Source organism: Salmo salar, unplaced genomic scaffold, assembly GCF_905237065.1.
Source record: "Salmo salar unplaced genomic scaffold, Ssal_v3.1, whole genome shotgun sequence".
In the NCBI taxonomy this organism is placed as follows: domain Eukaryota; kingdom Metazoa; phylum Chordata; class Actinopteri; order Salmoniformes; family Salmonidae; genus Salmo; species Salmo salar.
Window position 1 is genome coordinate 88,280 of NW_025548412.1, and position 20,227 is coordinate 108,506.

A 20,227-nucleotide genomic window follows, 5' to 3' on the forward strand; every position below is an offset into this window, starting at 1 on the left:
GCTATAAGACAGAGGATGATAGGAGAAGGGAAGAAGAGAGAGGTCAGAATCTCAGATATGGAGAAGAATGAGGAGTGAGATACACCTGAGATAATGATGTGATGATGGTCCTATGAGACACCTGAGATAATGATGTGATGAATGGTCCTATGATACACCTGAGATAATGATGTGATGATGGTCCTATGAGACACCTGAGATAATGATGTAGAGATGATGGTCCTATGATACACCTGAGATAATGATGTGATGATGGTCCTATGATACACCTGAGATAATGATGTGATGATGGTCCTATGACACCTGAGATAATGATGTGATGATGGACCTATGATACACCTGAGATAATTATGTGATGATGGTCCTATGATACACCTGAGATAATGATGTGATGATGGTCCTATGATACACCTGAGATAATGATTTGATGATGGTCCTATGATAGAACTATGATAAGAGACATTTATTACAGGCAACAACACAAAAACATGCTTCCATTCTGAAAAAGACTTTCTCTTTGATCTGGGTAGCTATGTTTTTATTTGACCTATTTTTAATCATTCCACATATTCAAGGGAGGGAGAAAAGAAAACGGTCTTACCTAGATTCACTCAAGTGCTTAACAAGATGGTGTTCATGTTCAATGAGAGCTTTGAGACAAGCTCCCGTCACTTCTGGTCCTTTAGGGAGGACTGCATTCAGTAGTTCTCTCATTCGGTCCTGTTCAGTTGTTTCAGCTTTTATTCTGGAGTACTCTTCATCACCAATCATGCTCTTCAACCGCAGAACATCTGCTATTGGCTTTGCGTTTTTGACTCCCTGAATGAGTATAGCCCTGTGATTCTGAAGAAACTCCTCAGCAGGAATCCCAATGAGTATTAATGCTGAAGGGGGGGATCAATTAAATGAATATGTCTTTAGGGTGAACAGCAGCTGTTTCTACATCATGCAGTCTCTCCAGTTATCATTCCCCTGATAGTCATTTATTGAATAGAGCTGACTCCAGGGTTGTGGTCAATTCCAATTGAAGTCAGTCAATAAAAAATAAATAAAATTACTATTCTGTTTATTGAGAAGTCATTGAAAGTAGATGCCCTTTTCCGGTTATTGAATTGGAATTTCAGTTCGCTTCCTGAATTGACTGACTTATTTGGAATTGACACCTACCCTGGCTGACACGATTGTCTATTCTACATAACATACAGAGCCTTGCAAAAGTGTTCATACCCCTTGGATTTCTCTATTGTGTTACATAGTGGGATTAAAATGGATGTAGTTGTAATGTTTTGTCATCAATCTACTGAAAATAGTCTGTAATGTCAAAGTGGACATGTTCCTCATACATACAATATCTGGAAGTATTACATTTCAAGCACAGATTCAACTATATACAAAGACCAGGGATGTTTTTGAAAGCCTCGTGAAGAAGGGCAGTGATTGGTAGATGGGTAACAATAACAAAATCAGACATTTAATAATTATGCTGTGGATTACATATTAAACCACCCAGACACATCAAAGATAGTGGTCCTTCTGAACTGAGCTGCAGGACAGGAAGGAAACTGCTCAGGGACGTCACCATCAGGACACTGGTGAATTTAAAACAGTTCCAGAGTTCAACGTCTGTGACGGGAGAAAACTGAGGATGGATCAACAACATTGTAGTGACTCCATAATAACGACTTAAATGACAGAGTGAAAAGAAGAATACAAATATACAGAATACAAATATTCCAAAACATGCATCTTATATGGAACAAGGTACTAAAGTAATACTGTTAAAAACATCTACAAAGGAAGACACTTTTTGGCCTAAATGCAAAGCCTCATGTTTGGGGCAAATCCAACACATCACTGAGTAACTGCTTCCTTATTTTCAAGCATGGTGGTGGCTGCATCATGGTATGGGAATGCTTGTCATCAGCAAATACTGGGGAGTTTTTCAGGATAAAAATAAATGGAATGGAGCTAAGAATAGGCAAAATCCTATAGGAAAACCTGCTTCAGTCTGCTTTCCACCAGACACTGGGAGAGGAATTCACCTTTCAACAGAACAATAACCTACATAACAAGGCCAAATCTACACTTGAGCTGCTTACCAAGAAGACATTGAATGTTCCTGAGTGGCCAAGTTACAGTTCTGACTTAAATCTGCTTGTAAATCTATGGAAAGACTTAAATGGCTGTCTAGCCATGATCTCCAACATCTTGACAGAGCTTGAAGAATTATGAAAATAAAAATGGGCTAATATTGTACAATCCAGGTGTGGAAAGCTCTTAGAGACGTACCCAAGAAGACTTCCAGCTGTAATGACTCTTAGAGACGTACCCAAGAAGACTCCCAGCTGTAATCGCTGGGAGTCCCAGTCATTAGACTCTTAGAGACGAACCCAAGAAGACTCCCAGCTGTAATGACTCTTAGAGACGAACCCAAGAAGACTCCCAGCTGTAATCGCTGCCAAAGGTGTTTCTAAGTATTGACTCGGGGGGCTGAATACTTATGGAACGACTATTTTAGGTATTTCATTTCAATCTAAATATATATATTCTTTGACATTAGAGTATATTGTTTAGATTTTCGTCAAGAAATGACAATGAAATCCCTTTTAATCCCACTTTGTAAAACAAAATGTGATGCAGATAAGGCTCTGTATTTCTGTCTGAAAGTTATATCATTACACCCCGCTGAACATGACTCATGAAGACCTTCATCACCCCACTGAACACGACTCATGAAGACCTTCATCACCCCACTAAACATGACTCATGAAGACCTTCATCACCCCACTAAACATGACTCATGAAGACCTTCATCACCCCACTGAACACGACTCATGAAGACCTTCATCACCCCACTGAACATGACTCATGAAGACCTTCATCACCCCACTGAACATGAATCATGAAGACCTTCATCACCCCACTGAACACGACTCATGAAGACCTTCATCACCCCACTAAACATGACTCATGAAGACCTTCATCACCCCACTGAACATGACTCATGAAGACCTTCATCACCCCACTGAACATGACTCATGAAGACCTTCATCACCCCACTGAACATGAATCATGAAGACCTTCATCACCCCACTGAACACGACTCATGAAGACCTTCATCACCCCACTAAACATGACTCATGAAGACCTTCATCACCCCATTAAACATGAATCATGAAGACCTTCATCATCCCACTGAACATGACTAATGAAGACCTTCATCACCCCACTGAACATGACTAATGAAGACCTTCATCACCCCACTGAACACGACTCATGAAGACCTTCATCACCCCACTGAACATGACTCATGAAGACCTTCATCACCCCACTGAACATGACTCATGAAGACCTTCATCACCCCACTGAACATGACTCATGAAGACCTTCATCACCCCACTGAACATGACTCATGAAGACCTTCATCACCCCACTAAACATGACTCATGAAGACCTTCATCACCCCACTGAACACGACTCATGAAGACCTTCATACCTTCATCACCCCACTGAACATGACTCATGAAGACCTTCATCACCCCACTGAACATGACTCATGAAGACCTTCATCAGTGTTCTTCATCACAACTTGAAGAGATGTTAGCTCTGTAACCCGTTTTATAAACCTCATCCACAAAAACAAACTTACTTGTTGGATGAGAGTCTTTGCTGTATACATCTGAAAGACAAACAATAGAAAATATCAAACATTTGAATAGCATCTGTTAGAAAAGGACATTGATGATTGACATACTGTTCATGTACAGTATTTCTTACCTTTTGATACCACTGATTTCCATACTGTCCTCTCATCTTCCCCGATTAATTCCATCTCAATGTCAACCCCTGTGTTTCCCATAATCATCTGACAACAGCTTGGTGTGGTGTCTGCAGGTAACAGCTGAATCTTCTGTAGGAGGCCATATGGTGCAACGATTGAGACAACAGACAGAGAGAGAAAGAAAGAAATAGTGAAATAGAATGATATTCCAGTTATTCATATACAATATGACAGATTCATGTCCTCAGCCTGCTAAAACTGCACCTCTGGATTGATGGAAGTGGAGTGGGGATTCTTGAATGCAAACAAACTGTTCAGCTTTAAGGGCCCGTTTGGACTTGACAGGACGAATTCTGAAAATCCTTTGGACACCAGATTTTTCTCCTGTTCCCGAACAGCCTACAAAATGAGCAATGTAGTAGTCAGTCAGAACAATGTAGTCTCGTAATTCACACAACATGCAATCCATTTTTGTCAACAACAAAACATGTGTAGACTATTGTTCTACTATCCCTATTTTACCAGGATATTATTTTAAAGGTGTACAAGTTGACTGAGAAGAGATTTCCTTTTTACAGCAATGACCTGGGGAAGAGTTACAGGGAAGAGGAGAGGGGATTAATGAGCCAATTGGAAGCTGGGGATGATTAGGTAGCCATGATGGTATGAGGGCCAGATAGATAGGGAATTTAGCCAGGACACCGGGTTAACACCCCTACTCTTACGATAAGTGCCATGGGATCTTTAGTGACCATGGAGAGGACACCCGTTTAACGTCCCATCTGAAAGACAGCACCCTACACAGGGAAATGTCCCTTTCACTGCCCAGGGGCATTGGGTTCTCCTTCGACCAGAGGGAGGAGTGCTGTCTACTGGCTCTTCAAATGAATGAGACAGGAATAGATTTCTCACAGAGCTGCATGTTGTCTTTGTAATCTAGAGATTTTCAACAAACTATCAGCTTTCCTTCAGTAAGTTTCAACTTACTGTTGTCACTTCAATGATAGTGCCTCAGCTCTTTCTGACTGGAGTTTCTGAGGAGCAGGTACAGCCTTGAAATGACTGTTGACCTTTTACTGCCATATAGAGGACCACGTCACAGTGGACATCTATGTTCAAAGACAGTAATCTCAGTATAACTGAGATAAGTGAGAACTTGGGATGGAGAATCTTAGCATGGAATCTGGTAACCTCATGCACTTCCTCTAAAGACACTCCATGTTCCTCAACATGATGAATCTTCATCTCATTCCTCAGGGAAGGGTTGGTCCCTGAACAACACAATAAAAAGGAGACAGAAAGACAAATATTGTATTATTAATCCAACTAAAACACAAAGAATATGGAGTACCAGATCACAGTAAACTCAAACTCCCAGAATAGTTAATTCATTAATTCAGGAAGTGAAAGTCAGTTACATGGAAATGTCTTTCTGAATACTATTTCTATATGGTTTTACCTAAACAGACAAAGTGTGGCAGATGAACTTCCTCCAGTTCACCTAACTCCATAGCGATGTCCAGCAATGGACCACCTTGTGTGTACTGCATGTCTTTCAGAAGTTGACTGTAGGGTTCCCAGTTCCTGAAGTGATACTTCAGAATGACATCTCTCTCACACAGCCAGCGGAGCCCAGACACTGTGCACTCATAACTCCCTTTGGGTGTCCTGTGTCTGAGGGCAACAACAAGATATGGTAGAGAGGGTCAATGGTCAAATGGAGAGGTTGGATTAGAAGACTATTCCCAAAGGTAATGGGGAAATACACTAGCAAGTGGAATGAAATGTTAAAAGTAGTTATTTTACCTGAACATTGTCACTCCCTGGACAGTGGAAGTCAAGGGTTCAATCTGAAGCCAGTGTGTGGAGTCCTGAACAAGGACAAGCATGTCAGTAATACATATGGGGCCTGTTTCCTGGACACAGATTGAGTCTAGTGCTGGACTAAAAAGCATGCTCAATGGAAGTTTCAATTGAAAGATCTTATCGGTCCAGGACTAGACTTAATCTGTGTCTGGGAAACAGGCCCATTAACCAAAGTAACTAATCTAATGTATTTATCCAATGAAACTGTCGAATGATAAAATATGACAACAGCTAAAATCCAGCATGACTACAAGCAGAACACAGGACTGTCTATATCCCAGTATAAATGGTTGGTCAGTACACACCTGGCTTTGAGACTGTGTTTATATTACTAAAGCAGAACACAGGACTGTCTATATCCTAGTATGAACGGTTGGTCAGTACACACCTGGCTTTGAGACTGTGTTTATATTACTAAAGCAGAACATAGGACTGTCTATATCCCAATATGAATGGTTGGTCAGTACACACCTGGCTTTGAGACTGTGCCTGACTCCTGCAGGTATGTAAAAGTAAGAATTGACAAGTCTTACAGCTCTGAGGAATCCCTGAAGTTAAAAGTTGTAGTTATTTAAAACTGACAATCTCATGTAATAATGAATTAATAATTATTAAATAGACTTGTAATAAAAATGAATATAAGTGATCAACAGTCTCAGAATGTACACTCATTAGCATACCATAATCTGACATAAGTGTTATATTAATTAATGTTTGTGGAAGCAGGAAACAACATCGTTCTGGTCCATGTTTTGTAGATGTTGGGGGTCTGATTTCTGGTAGATCCTGGGATGAGAGCTTAAAGGTAGAGTCAGCTAAATGATGATGTACGAGCAGCACCACAGATATTGTGAGGAGCAAGATGCCTGACTTCTCTCTCACACAGTCAAACACAGTATCTTCCCATGTGCAAGGGTTCTCTTCACTCTCTTACAGAGTGTTAGCCACGGGACCAAAACAGCAGAGAACTTTAGCCTTATAGAAAGTTTTAGTTTGTCAGTAACTGTCTAAATGCAGGAGTAGGTAAAGACATGACAGATTATAGACTGTTTTAGTTTGTCGGTCACTGTCTGAATGGAGGAGTAGGTAAAGACATGACAGATTATAGAAAGTGGACTGAGGATATTCTGATGATTGTTTGACTACAATTGTGACTTTATTACTGTTCTTTACTCTGTAACAGCTGACCTTTCTATCTCTATAGAGGCCATAACTTTGGTTGACCTCCCTGCAAGTCTCTAGGGTTAATGTTTACAGAACATTTATTACTGTTTTATCAGGGTATAAAGGTCTGCCTACCTCGCCCAGCGTACCAGCCTGTAAGTTAGACATGTTCTCTGCTTGTGCTGGGTGGTACTGGCAACGCACAGAAATATTGACTGTTCTGTTATTTCTTATTGTAGCTGAGTAAACTGTGATTTACATCTAAAATGAGTCTCTCTGGGGAGAGAGAGGAGGGGACCACTGCTTCTAAAATGAGTCTCTCTGGGGAGAGAGAGGAGGAGACTATTGCCTCTAAAATGACTCAAGACACCAGTTCTGAGAGGTAAGAGATTAGTTGTAAAATGTACAGTTCTCTTAAAGATATAAAATACATTTTTTGAGAAAAGTGTTGCCAAGTTCTAATGACCAAATGGTAACTGTTGCTTTAAAAAGAAACTTTAGGACTTCTAAAAGTTCCATAATACAGTTGTTAAAAGGAAGTAGATGAGGTATTGATGAGATATTGATGAGGTGATCTGCCTCCCTGTTTTGTTCAGTGTTCAGAAGCCCAGAGCAGAGTCCCCTACAACCAGCCTGCTATCAATGAATCAGCCACCTGCTTTCAGCCAGGAACCATTTCCAGATGACAATAAGGAAGTGGAGAGTTTGGACAGTGAGGATGCATTAAAGATCACACACAACCTTCTGGACAGAAGAAGTAAGACTGTGTTTCATACAATATTACAAAGAACGGTACAAAGGCCCTTGTCACGTCCTGACCAGTTAAAGGGGTTATTTGTCATTATAGTTGGTCAGGGCGTGGCAGGGGGTGTTTGTTTTGTGTGTTTCGGGGTTTTCGGTTTATGTTCTATATTTTCTATTTGATGTGTTTATCTAGTTTTCTATTTCTATGTGAGTTCTGGCAATGACCTCCAATTAGAGGCAGCTGGTTGTTGTTGTCTCTAATTGGAGGCCATATTTAGTTGTGTTTGTTTCACTTGTGTTTTGTGGGTGGTTGTTTCCAGTATAGTCTGTGCACCTTATTTGGACTGTTTTCGTCGTTTGTTTTGATTAAGTGTTTTTTCTTTAATAAAGTAAAGAAGATGATCAATATACCTGCTGCGTTTTGGTCCCCCTTCAATGACGATTGTGACAGCCCTTATAAAACACACACACTAACTTATGACTCCCAACTCTCATTGTTTTCCTACAGGTCAAACTCTGTTGACAGTCCAACAAGACATTAAGGCTAAACTGAAACACAAGTATCAACACATATCTGAAGGAATTGGACACCATGGAAACCAAAGTCTGTTAAAGGACATCTACACAGAGCTCTACATCACAGAGGGTGGAAGTGGAGGGCTCAATAATGAACATGAGGTTAGACAGATAGAGATGGCATCCAAGAAACAAACCACACGAGAGACACCAATCAAATGCAACGACATCTTCAAGCCTTTACCTGGACAAGACAACCCTATCAGAACTGTGCTGACAAAAGGAATCGCTGGCATTGGAAAAACAGTCTCTGTGCAGAAGGTCATCCTTGACTGGGCAGAGGGAAAAGCAAATCAGGACGTTCATTTCATGTTTCCTCTTCCTTTCCGTGATCTGAACCTGAAAAAGGACCAATACAGTCTGATGCAACTTCTTTCCCACTACTTCCCAGAGCTGAAAGAGATTGACAGCATTGAAGATGGTGAAACCAAAACTGTTTTCATTTTTGATGGTCTGGATGAGTGTCGACTTCCTCTAGACTTCAAAAAAACTGAGAAGTGCTGTGATGTCACGAAGCCAACCTCAGTGGACGTGCTGCTGACAAACCTCATCAAAGGGAATCTGCTTCCCTCTGCTCTCCTCTGGATAACCACACGGCCTGCAGCTGCCAATCAGATCCCTCCCGAGTGTGTTGACCAGGTGACAGAAGTACGAGGGTTCAATGATCCACAAAAGGAGGAGTATTTCAGGAAGAAAATCCCAGATCAGAATCTGGCCAATGAAATCATCCAACACATGAAGACATCAAGGAGCCTCCACATCATGTGCCACATGCCAGTCTTCTGTTGGATATCAGCCACTGTCCTTGAGATGACACTGAAAGAGGCAGAGAAGGATGAAGTCCCCAAAACTCTGACCCAGATGTACTCACACTTCATACTCATCCAAATCATTGTGAAGAACAAGAAGTACAACAAAGCCACAGAGACAAACCCAAAGGAACTGTCTCAGTCAGACAAAGAGATTATCATGAAACTGGCAAAGCTGGCTTTCCAACAGCTGCAGAAGGGCAACCTGATCTTCTATGAGGAGGACCTGATAGAGTGTGGCCTTGATGTCACAGAGGCATCAGAGTACTCAGCATTGTGTACAGAGATCTTTAAAGAAGAATCTGGGCTGTACCAAGACAAGGTCTACAGCTTTGTGCATCTGAGCATTCAGGAGTTTCTAGCAGCAGTGCATGCTTTAGAATCATGTCTGGACAAGAAGGAAAATGTTTTCCCCCCCAAAGCAGTCACCAGTGATGATGAGGAGGAGGAGGAGGAGGATATTGATGATAAGCAGGACGAGGAGGAGGAGAAGGATGATGAAGATGAGGATGATGATGATAACAATGATGAAGAGAATGAGTCATTCCAGTTGTCTGACTTACACAGGAGAGCAGTGGACCAGGCCTTGAAGAGTGAGAATGGACACCTGGACCTGTTCCTCCGCTTCCTTCTGGGTCTCTCACTGGAGTCCAATCAGAATCTGTTACGAGGCCTTCTGACACAGACAGTCAGTACAACACAGACCAATGAGGAAACAGTTGAGAGAACAGTCAGGTACCTTTCAGACAAGATCAAGGAGGAATCCTCACCAGAAAGGATCATCAACTTGTTCCACTGTCTGAATGAACTTGGTGCCAACTCTCTAGTTGAAGACATGCAGACCTCCCTGCGATCAGGAACTCTTTCAGAAACAGAGCTAAAACCTGACCAATGTTCAGCCCTGGCCTACCTGTTACTGATGTCAGAGGAGGTGCTGGAGGAGTTTGACCTGAAGACATACAATACAACAGAGGAAGGATATCAGAGGTTGCTGCCAGTAGTGAAAACCTGCAAGAGAGCACTGTAAGTTCTGTTATTGAGTTGATATATACAGTATCATTACAATGAAGGATTTGTATATCTAACAGATTATCTCCTCTCTCCAGACTGGATCGCTGTAAACTTGCATATGAATCCTGTGAGACTCTGGCCTCAGTTCTGCAGACACCAAACTCCCCCCTGAGAGAACTGGACCTCAGCTACAATGACCTGGGAGACAGAGGAGTGAAGCTGCTCTGTGTTGGACTAACCAGTCCACTCCGCAACATACAGACACTAGTGTGAGTTAAATATCTTCAGTATCCACTTTCTTTATATGTAAGGGTCCTGTGTGTAGCTGGTGTAGAGAGTCAGGCGCAGGACAGCCGATATGAGTAATCAACGTTATTTTACACAAAAAGACAAATATACAAAGTATAATCATGAGCCCACAAATACGGACCGAATACAACAAACAATCACTCATAAACAAACATGGGGAACAGAGGGTTAAATAATAAACAGGTAATTGGGTGAGTGAAACCAGGTGTGTAAGACTAAGACAAAACAAATGGAAAATGAAAAGTGGATCGGCGGTGGCTAGAAGGCCAGTGACGTCGACCGCCGAACGCCGCCCGAACAAGGAGAGGGACTGACTTCGGTGGAAGACATGACAATATAGTGTTTATATATTTCTAGTTATTTAGTTTTTAACATTATTTGAACATCTTGGGAAATACGCAGACACATACATACAATGTGATAAATATATGAAACTAAGGTTAAATATCTTTAGTGAGTTAGTATGTTTTTAACATTGGTTCATAATGTCCTTCAGTTATTGTCTTAATGCATCTCATTATTCTTAAAGCAATAAATATTTAACAGTGTATCGACATATCTCCTCTCTCCAGACTAGCTGGCTGTAAACTCACATATGAATCCTGTGAGTCTCTGGCCTCACCTCTGCAGACACCAAACTCCCCCCTGAGAGAACTGGACCTCAGCTACAATGACCTGGGAGACAGAGGAGTGGAGGTGCTCTGTGTTGGACTAACCAGTCCACTCTGCAACATACAGACACTTGTGTGAGTTAAATATCTTCACTATCCACTGTCTTTATAGTGTTTATATATAGTTGTAGTAATTATGTGTTATTATGTTTTTAACATTATTTGAACATCTTGGTAAATATGCAGAAACATACATACGATGTGATAAATATATGAAACTAAAATTAAATATCTTGAGTTAGTATGTTTTTAACAGTCTAGTCATGTCCTTCTGTTATTGTCTTAATGCATCTCATTATTCTTAATGTTTTGCATATTTAACAGTGTATCAACATATCTCCTCTCTCCAGACTGGCTGGCTGTAAACTCACTTATGAATCCTGTGAGACTCTGACCTCAGCTCTGCAGACACCAAACTCCCCCCTGAGAGAACTGGACCTCAGCAACAATGACCTGGGAGACAGAGGAGTGGAGCTGCTCTGTGTTGGACTAACCAGTCCACTCTGCAACATACAGACACTAGTGTGAGTTAAACATCTTCAGTATGAGTTATTATGTGGATGTTTTAAACATGTGTTAATCATGTGCTCTTCTGCCCTCTAGTCTAGGTCAGTGTGGTCTGACAGAGGGTTGCTGTTCAGATCTGGCCTCAGTCCTGAGTTCACCCAACTCACAACTGAAACAACTGGAGCTGAGAGACAATGACCTGCAGGACTCAGGAGTTACACTGCTGTCTGCTGGACTGGAGGATCCAGACTGTAAACTACACACACTGGGGTAAGTACAGCTGTTTCAGTCAGGTCTGTACTGAGCTGAGTTACACTGCTGTCTGCTGGACTGGAGGATCCAGACTGTAAACTACACACACTGGGGTAAGTACAGCTGTTTCAGTCAGGTCGGTACTGAGCTTAGTAAAACAAATACTCTGAAAATCTGATGTTTCATGACAATGTTTGTGTCATGGACAAATGTATTGGTGTCCTACAAGATGATTGACACCAGTACACCAACCTAGACAGCTGTTGTGTGTCTCTCTGTAGGCTGTCTGGCTGTCTGGTCACAGAGAAGGGCTGTGCTGCTCTGTCTTCAGCTCTGAGGTCAAACCCCTCCCACCTGAAAGAGCTGGACCTGAGCTACAATCACCCAGGAGACTATGCAGGGGGACTGCTTTCAGCTGCTCTGGTGGATCCCACATATAAACTGATGAAGCTGAAGTAAGTCAGAATAGATGTCCTAATAGTGTGAGCAGCGGTTGTGTCATATGTAGTGTAGTAGGTTCAGTAACATGAGGACACGATGGTAGAATTAAGAGGAAGTTTACTCAGCAGGCTGAGCACTCCAACACAGCATACATCATCACCACATGAATACTCTTCTTCTGCATCTCTGATATCCTGTTGGAACTGTACTCCGTTCTGTATGCAGTAGGTAGGATAGAATACCTGTATGTCTCTAGTAATAAATTGTACTCTGTTCTGTATGCAGTAGGTAGGATAGAATACCTGTATGTCCCTAGTTATGAATTGTACTCCGTTCTGTATGCAGTAGGTAGGATAGAATACCTGTATGTCTCTAGTAATGAATTGTACTCCGTTCTATATGCAGTAGGTAGGATAGAATACCTGTATGTCTCTAGTAATGAATTGTACTCCTTTCTATATGCAGTAGGTAGGATAGAATACCTGTATGTCTCTAGTAATAAATTGTACTCCGTTCTGTAAGCAGTAGGTAGGATAGAATACCTGTATGTCTCTAGTAATGAATTGTACTCTGTTCTGTATGCAGTAGGTAGGATAGAATACCTGTATGTCTCTAGTAATGAACTTGGATAGTGCACCAGAACACAACAATATGGTTTAAATGTTGACTGCTTTATTAGGTCTTTGTCAGTCAATAACCTTTTTCTTCTACAGTGTGGATCATGGTGGAGATTGCAGGCTGAAATCAGGGCTGAGGAAATGTAAGTCTCTTCAATCCTAATGAACTACATATTCAGAACTATAGCAACATAGTAACTAATCAATACTTGTTCTGTTCCTACAAAACAACATTTTACATGAAGATGTGGTTTGATTAAACTCTCCTTTTATCTACAGATGCCTGTCATCTCACCTTGGATCCAAATACAGCACACCCAAACCTGATACTGTCTGAGGGGAACAGGAAGTTGACATTGGTGAAAGAGAAGCAGGATTATGAAAACCATCCAGACAGATTTGACTATCATTCCCACGTTCTCTGCAGAGAAGGCTTATCTGAATCTCGTTATTACTGGGAGGTGGAGATGGATGGTGACATGGCTGACATTGGTGTGGTGTACAAAGGAATGAAGAGGAAGGGAGAAGAGGTTGACAGTAGGACTGGACTCAATAGGAAGTCCTGGTGTTTATACTGCAATGATAGTACTTATGACATTTACCATGCTGGAGTTGGCAGTATCATCCCTCATCCTGATTCTAACAGAGTTGGAGTGTATCTGGACTGGCCAGCTGGTACTTTGTCCTTCTATAGTGTGTCCTCCTCTGGTACACTGACACACCTTTACACAGAACACACCACATTCACTGAACCCCTCCATCCTGTATTTGGGTTTGAGGTTAACTCCTCCTCCTCCTCAGTGACCCTGTGTCAGATAGATGACCAACACATTCAGAGGTGAGTCATAGCAATGTTTTATCATTTGTTTAATCATTTCTATAATTACATTAGTAGTGGTGTGTTTTAATGTGTTCTGTTGGACCTACAGACAGTTAGATTAGTAGTAGTGGTGTGTTTTAATGTGTTCTGTTGGACCTACAGACAGTTAGATTAGTAGTAGTGGTGCGTTTTAATGTGTTCTGTTGGACCTACAGACAGTTAGATTAGTAGTAGTGGTGTGTTTTAATGTGTTTGTATGCACCCTACATAGGGAGCTGGTCTGTCACCCTTTGTATTGTTATGAAGACTGTATGTATGCTATATAAAGCCTTTATAAGTTGTATTTAGTTTAATCACAGTCTATCCTTCTGCTTCTCCAACACCAGAGACCATGGTGGAGAGAGTTGTATCAAGCCTGGACCTGAAAACACCAGAGACCATGGTGGAGAGAGTTGGATCAAGCCTGGACATGAGAACACCAGAGACCATGGTGGAGAGAGTTGTATCAAGCCTGGACCTGAGGACACCAGAGAACATGGTGGAGAGAGTTGTATCAAGCCTGGACCTGAGAACACCAGAGACCATGGTGGAGAGAGTTGTATCAAGCCTGGACCTGAGGACACCAGAGACCATGGTGGAGAGAGTTGTATCAAGCCTGGACCTGAGGACACCAGAGACCATGGTGGAGAGAGTTGTATCAAGCCTGGACCTGAGGACACCAGAGACCATGGTGGAGAGAGTTGTATCAAGCCTGGACCTGAGAACACCAGAGACCATGGTGGAGAGAGTTGGATCAAGCCTGGACCTGAGAAATGTGAGTTAACTGATAATTGTTTTTTACTCAAAATAGTTTTAAAGCGTTCATTATCCTTGAGTCCCAGGCAAGGAACACAATCATGATCTATTTGGTCAAAACAAACTTAAAGGAAGAGTCAGCGATATGACGTAGATGCACAAAGTAAACGGCATAGTGGGTCAATTTCTACAACAACTAAAAGTGTTGTAGCACAATGCTAAACTTATCCGCTGTTTTGGTCCCGTGGCTACCACTCTGTTAGAGAGTGAAGAGAACCCTTGCACATGGGCAAATACTGTGTGTGACTGTGTGAGAGAGAAGTCAGGCATCTTGCTCATCACAATATCTGTGATGCTGCTCGTACATCATCATTTAGCTGACTCTACCTTTAAGCTCTCATCCTAGGATCTACCAGAAATCAGGCCCCCAACATCTACAAAACATGGACCAGAACGATGTTGTTTCCTGCTTCCATAAACATGAATTAATATAACACTAATGTCAGATTATGGTATGCTAATGAGTGTACATTCTGAGACTGTTGATCACTTATATTCATTTTTATTACAAGTCTATTTAATAATTATGAATTCATTATTACATGAGATTGTCAGTCTTAAATAACTACTTTTGGCTTCAGGGATTCCTCAGAGCTGTAAGACTTGTGACCATGTTGAGGTAAGTCATAATGTCAATTCTTACTTTTACATACCTGCAGGAGTCAGGTACAGTCTCAAAGCCAGGTGTGTACTGACCAACCATTCATACTGGGATATAGACAGTCCTGTGTTCTGCTTTAATAATATAAACACAGTCTCAAAGCCAGGTGTGTACTGACCAACCATTCATACTGGGATATAGACAGTCCTGTGTTCTGCTTGTAGGCATGCAGGATTTTAGCTGGTTTCATATTTTGTCATTAGACAGTTTAATTGAGAAATCACCATTGAATAAATACATTAGATTAGTTACTTTGGTTAATGGGCCAGTTCCCCAGACACAGATTAAGTCTTGTCCTGGACCCTAAAGATCTTTCTATTGAAACTTCCATTGAGCATGCTTTTTAGTCCAGCACTAGACTCAATCTGTGTCCAGGAAACAGGCCCCATATGTATTACTGACATGCTTGTCCTTGTTCAGGACTCCACACACTGGCTTCAGATTGAACCCTTGACTTCCACTGTCCAGGGAGTGAAAATGTTCAGGTAAAATAACTACTTTTAACATTTCATTCCACTTGCTAGTGTATTTCCCCATTACCTTTGGGAATAGTCTTCTAATCCAACCTCTCCATTTGACGATTGACCCTCTCTACCATATCTTGTTGTTGCCCTCAGGCACAGGACACCCAAAGGGAGTTATGAGTGCACAGTGTCTGGGCTCCGCTGGCTGTGTGAGAGAGATGTCATTCTGAAGTATCACTTCAGGAACTGGGAACCCTGCAGTCACCTTCTGAAAGACATGCAGTACACACAAGGTGGTCCATTGCTGGACATTACTATGGAGTTAGGTGAACTGGAGGAAGTTCATCTGCCACACTTTGTCTGTTTAGGTAAAACCATATAGAAATAGTATTCAGAAAGACATTTCCATGTAACTGAGTTTCACTTCCTGAATGAATGAATGAACTATTCTGGGAGTTTGAGTTTACTGTGATCTGGTACTGCATATTCTTTGTGTTTTAGTTGGATGAATAATACAATATTTGTCTTTCTGTCTCCTTTTTATTGTGTTGTTCAGGGACCAACCCTTCCCTGAGGAATAAGATGAAGATTCTTCATGTAGAGGAACATGGAGTGTCTTTAGAGGAAGTGCATGAGGTCACCAGATTCCATGCTAAGATTCTCCATCCCAAGTTCTCACTTATCTCTGTTATACTGAGATTACTGTCTTTGAACGTAGATGTCCACTGTGACGTGGTCCTCTATATGGCAGTAAAAAGGTCAACAGTCATTTCAAGGCTGTACCTGCTCCTCAGAAACTCCAGTCAGAAAGAGGTGAGGCACTTTCACTGAAGTGACAACAGTATGTTGAAACTTACTGAAGGAAAGCTGATAGTTTGTTGAAAATCTCTAGATTACAAAGACAACATGCAGCTCTGTGAGAAATCTATTCCTGTGGTAACATTCATTAATACAATAAAAACTATGACTAACATTGGTTTCTCAGTGAGCTGTATGTTGTGTGAATTATGAGACTACATTGTTCTGACTGACTACTACGTTGCTCATTTTGTAGGCTGTTCAGGAACGGGAGAAAAATCAGGTGTCCAAAGGATATTCGGAATTGGTCCTGTCAAGTCCAAACGGGTCCTTAAAGCTGAACAGTTGGTTTGCACTCAAGAATCCCCACTCCACTTCCATCAATCCAGAGGTGCAGTTTTATCAGGCTGAGGACATGAATCTGTCATATTGTATATGAATAACTGGAATATCATTCTACTTCACTATTTCTTTCTCTCTCTGTCTGTTGTCTCAATCGTTGCACCATATGGCCTTCTACAGAAGATTCAGCTGTTACCTGCAGACACCACACCAAGCTGTTGTAAGATGATAATGAGAAACACAGGGGTTGACATTGAGATGGAGTTAATCGGTGATGATGAGAGGACTGTATGGAGAGAGATGGTACCAATAGGTAGGACAATATGTCAATCATAACTGTTATTTTCTGACCGATGCTATTTAGAGTGGTATAACCTATTTTTGTTTCTTTCAGATGAATACATCACTGAAACCCATTCAACCAGTAAGTAAACATGAGAGATACAAACCAATGACTTGAGGGTCAGTCAACATGGTTTACTGTAGGACCTGGACAAGACCTGATTATAAAAGACTGTCTTCAAGAACAATGACATCTCCTCCAGGACTTGATGTAGATTAACCTGGTTCTGAATGACCCAATGACATCTCCTCCAGGACTTGATGTAGATTAGCCTGGTTCTGAATGACCCAATGACATCTCCTCCAGGACTTGATGTAGATTAGCCTGGTTCTGAATGACCCAATGACATCTCCTCCAGGACTTGATGTAGATTAGCCTGGTTCTGAATGCTCCAGACTGTTTTTCTGTGAAACTGAATATGAATGAAACAGTAGTGGTGTGATGTGTTCATTGATGCAGGTCGTTATTGTTACAGAATGTGTTCTTAGTGCTAAGATTCAATAATACAATTCAGACTTTTATCACTTGGAAATAAGTCTGTTTCTAAATGTCTGAAGTACAAATGTGTTTATTTTGTAACCTGACTCTCTCAGGTGCTGTGTTGGGGGCAGGAGGTCCGGCTGAGAGCAGTCTGACTGGTTCTGCAGAGCAACAGCTGCGTTCTGTACGGACAGAGTTTGTGAAACGAGTATCAGGACCTGTCCTGGATGGTCTGCTGGACAGACTCCTGCAACACACAGTCATCAACCAGGAGGAAATGGAGTCAGTGAAGGTGATAGCTGAGAGGGCAGAGAAGGCACGTGACATCATCGACATGGTGTTGAGAAAAGGAAATGAGTCAAGTTCCAGGATGATCAACCTTCTTGGGGAGCTGGACCCCTGTCTTTGTTCACTGCTTCAGATCAACAGTTGTAGTCAACCCCTGGGTGTGGGGAGACCAGGCAGAATAGACAGGCAGGATGGTTCAACATGTTCTTGCTGTCTGTTGCTTTAATTCAGGGTCACAAAAATGTACAGAAAATGTCAATCAAATGACCACTATAATAGCAATTAACTTACTGAAGGACCAACCACACAGCATCTCTCCTTCTGCAGCCTCCTGGAAGTGTGGATCTTCTAGCAGGAGTGTCAGTCAGTCCTACACTTGGTACCTAGCTGGACCCCTATCTAGCAGGAGGGTCAGTCAGTCCTACACACATTCAACAGAAATGTATTTGATAAATATATTGTACAGTGTTGGCCTGTTACAAGTTCATGAGAGAGGCTGAATATCAATACAACCACCTCAGTCTATCAGCAGTTTTCTCAGTGAGAGCCTCACGTCTGGAACACATTGACCATTGAAAGACATTAAGAGATGTGTAACCTGCCACTCCTTTATCAATGACTTGAGAGTGTCTGAAGGACATATAAGGAGCTGTGTAACCTGTCACTCCTTTACCAATGACTTGAGAGTGTCTGAAGGACATATAAGGAGCTGTGTAACCTGTCACTCCATTATCAATGACTTGAGAGTGTCTGAAGGACATATAAGGAGCTGTATAACCTGTCACCTCTTTACCAATGACTTGGGAGTGGCTGAAGGACAATCAGCCCCCATCTATACACAATGTTTTACTCAATGTTTTTGAACGTTTTTTTTAATGTAATGTTTAATTTAAATGTTTTATGTTTATCTACCTGCCCAGGGACTACAGTTGAAAACTAGCTAGCTGGTTAAATCTGGCACATTTACAGAAATGTTGATTGATGTGCAGAATCCCTGTCAAATACATGTACATTTAAATGAATGTATTTTTGTTGTGTGTCTTTGTCTGTCTGTCTGTCTGTCTGCTATGTGTTCAATGTAACGTCATATACTATACATTCTAATCAGTCTGTTTTGGAGCTGCAGAATCATTGTATATCATTGGTTACCCATTCTATCATGTTACCTTACAGATGTGACTGTCTAGCTCAGCAGTTCCCAACCTTTTCCATTCTGGAGACCATCAAATCACTGTTAAAAGCTCTTGAGGACCACCATTCAAGAAGTCGCTGATATTTTTCCACATCAAATATATTGCCGGTCAAATTCTGTCAATACATGTGAATGTAACAAGGCCTGTAATGGTCTATTATTATCAAACTATTTGCATTGTGAAAAGGAATGTACAATTGCTTATAATACCATTAATACTCCTAACTGTTATTATTTTTGAATAATAAAATACTACAATCTAAAAATAATAGTGGACAAGCTGCACCACCCCCAGGGACCACAGGTTGTGAACCACTTGTCTAGAGTCCTTCTGCCAAACCTGGTTGTTGTGTCACACTGCCCTCTCCTGGTTACACTGCAAAACATCACCTAATTAAAACAAATCAGGAAATAAAAAAATTTAACAGCACTTTTACTGGTTAGAATCTTAACTTATAGGCTGAATACTGGTATTAAGTGTAGGAAGACTTTACATAACATAAATATCAACAAATAAACCAATAGTTGTTGAATCTGCCCACTGTGTTGAAGCAGGAAGTCCATTTATAAGGAAGTAGTACAGGAAAGGGTCTCTTATTATAGCTCAATGGTGCCGCAACTAGTCCGTTGGGTGGTGGGGGGCAGGGTAAGAGTCTGTTGGGTGGTGGGGGGCAGGGTAAGAGTCTGTTGGGTGGTGGGGGCAGGGGCAGGGTAAGAGTATTTTTGGTGGTGGGGGCAGGGTAAGAGTATTTTTGGTGGTGGGGACAGGTTAAGAGTCTGTTGGGTGGTGGGGGCAGGGGAAGAGTCTGTTGGGTGGTGGGGCAGGGTAAGAGTATTTTTGGTGGTGGGGGCAGGGTAAGAGTCTGTTGGGTGGTTGGGGCAGGGTAAGAGTCTGTTGGGTGGTGGGGCAGGGTAAGAGTCCGTTGGGTGGTGGGGGCAGGGTAAGAGTCTTTTGGGTGGTGGGGCAGGGTAAGAGTCCGTTGGGTGGTGGGGGCAGGGTAAGAGTCTGTTGGGTTGTGGGGGCAGGGTAAGAGTCTCTTGGGTGGTGGGGGGGCAGGGTAAAAGTCTGTTGGGTTGGTGGGGCAGGGTAAAAGTATGTTGGGTGGTGGGGGCAGGGAAAGAGTCTGGTGGGTGTTGGTGCAGGGTAAGAGTATGTTGGGTGGTGGGGGCAGGGTAAGAGTCTATTGGGTGGTGGGGGGGGCAGAGTAAGAGTCTGTTGGGTAGTGGGGCAGGGTA

The 20,227-nt window shown here is 41.9% G+C and overlaps 2 protein-coding genes across 2 annotated transcripts; one reads left to right on the forward strand and one right to left on the reverse strand.

Annotated features, from left to right (window-relative positions):
* Positions 1–561: 561 nt before the first annotated feature.
* Positions 562–5,758, reverse strand: LOC106598930 (NACHT, LRR and PYD domains-containing protein 1 homolog). The gene is made up of 7 exons (XM_045712352.1): positions 5,588–5,758; positions 5,241–5,455; positions 4,859–5,052; positions 4,046–4,180; positions 3,778–3,910; positions 3,650–3,679; positions 562–884 (listed from the first exon to the last, which is right to left on the reverse strand). The coding sequence occupies exons 1-7, from the start codon at positions 5,734–5,736 to the stop codon at positions 598–600; spliced, it is 1,143 nt and encodes a 380-aa protein (XP_045568308.1). The 5' UTR covers positions 5,737–5,758; the 3' UTR covers positions 562–597.
* A 1,191-nt stretch (positions 5,759–6,949) lies between these two features.
* LOC106591987 (NACHT, LRR and PYD domains-containing protein 12-like) lies at positions 6,950–18,821 on the forward strand. The gene is made up of 19 exons (XM_045712343.1): positions 6,950–7,193; positions 7,408–7,568; positions 8,064–9,963; positions 10,047–10,220; positions 10,833–11,006; positions 11,282–11,455; positions 11,535–11,708; positions 11,972–12,145; positions 12,845–12,891; positions 13,028–13,586; positions 14,291–14,382; positions 15,005–15,042; positions 15,505–15,569; positions 15,702–15,916; positions 16,105–16,361; positions 16,603–16,737; positions 16,869–17,001; positions 17,083–17,112; positions 17,625–18,821. Exons 1-19 carry the CDS (start codon positions 7,078–7,080, stop codon positions 18,023–18,025), a joined length of 5,019 nt encoding a protein of 1,672 aa, XP_045568299.1. The 5' UTR covers positions 6,950–7,077; the 3' UTR covers positions 18,026–18,821.
* Positions 18,822–20,227: the final 1,406 nt, after the last annotated feature.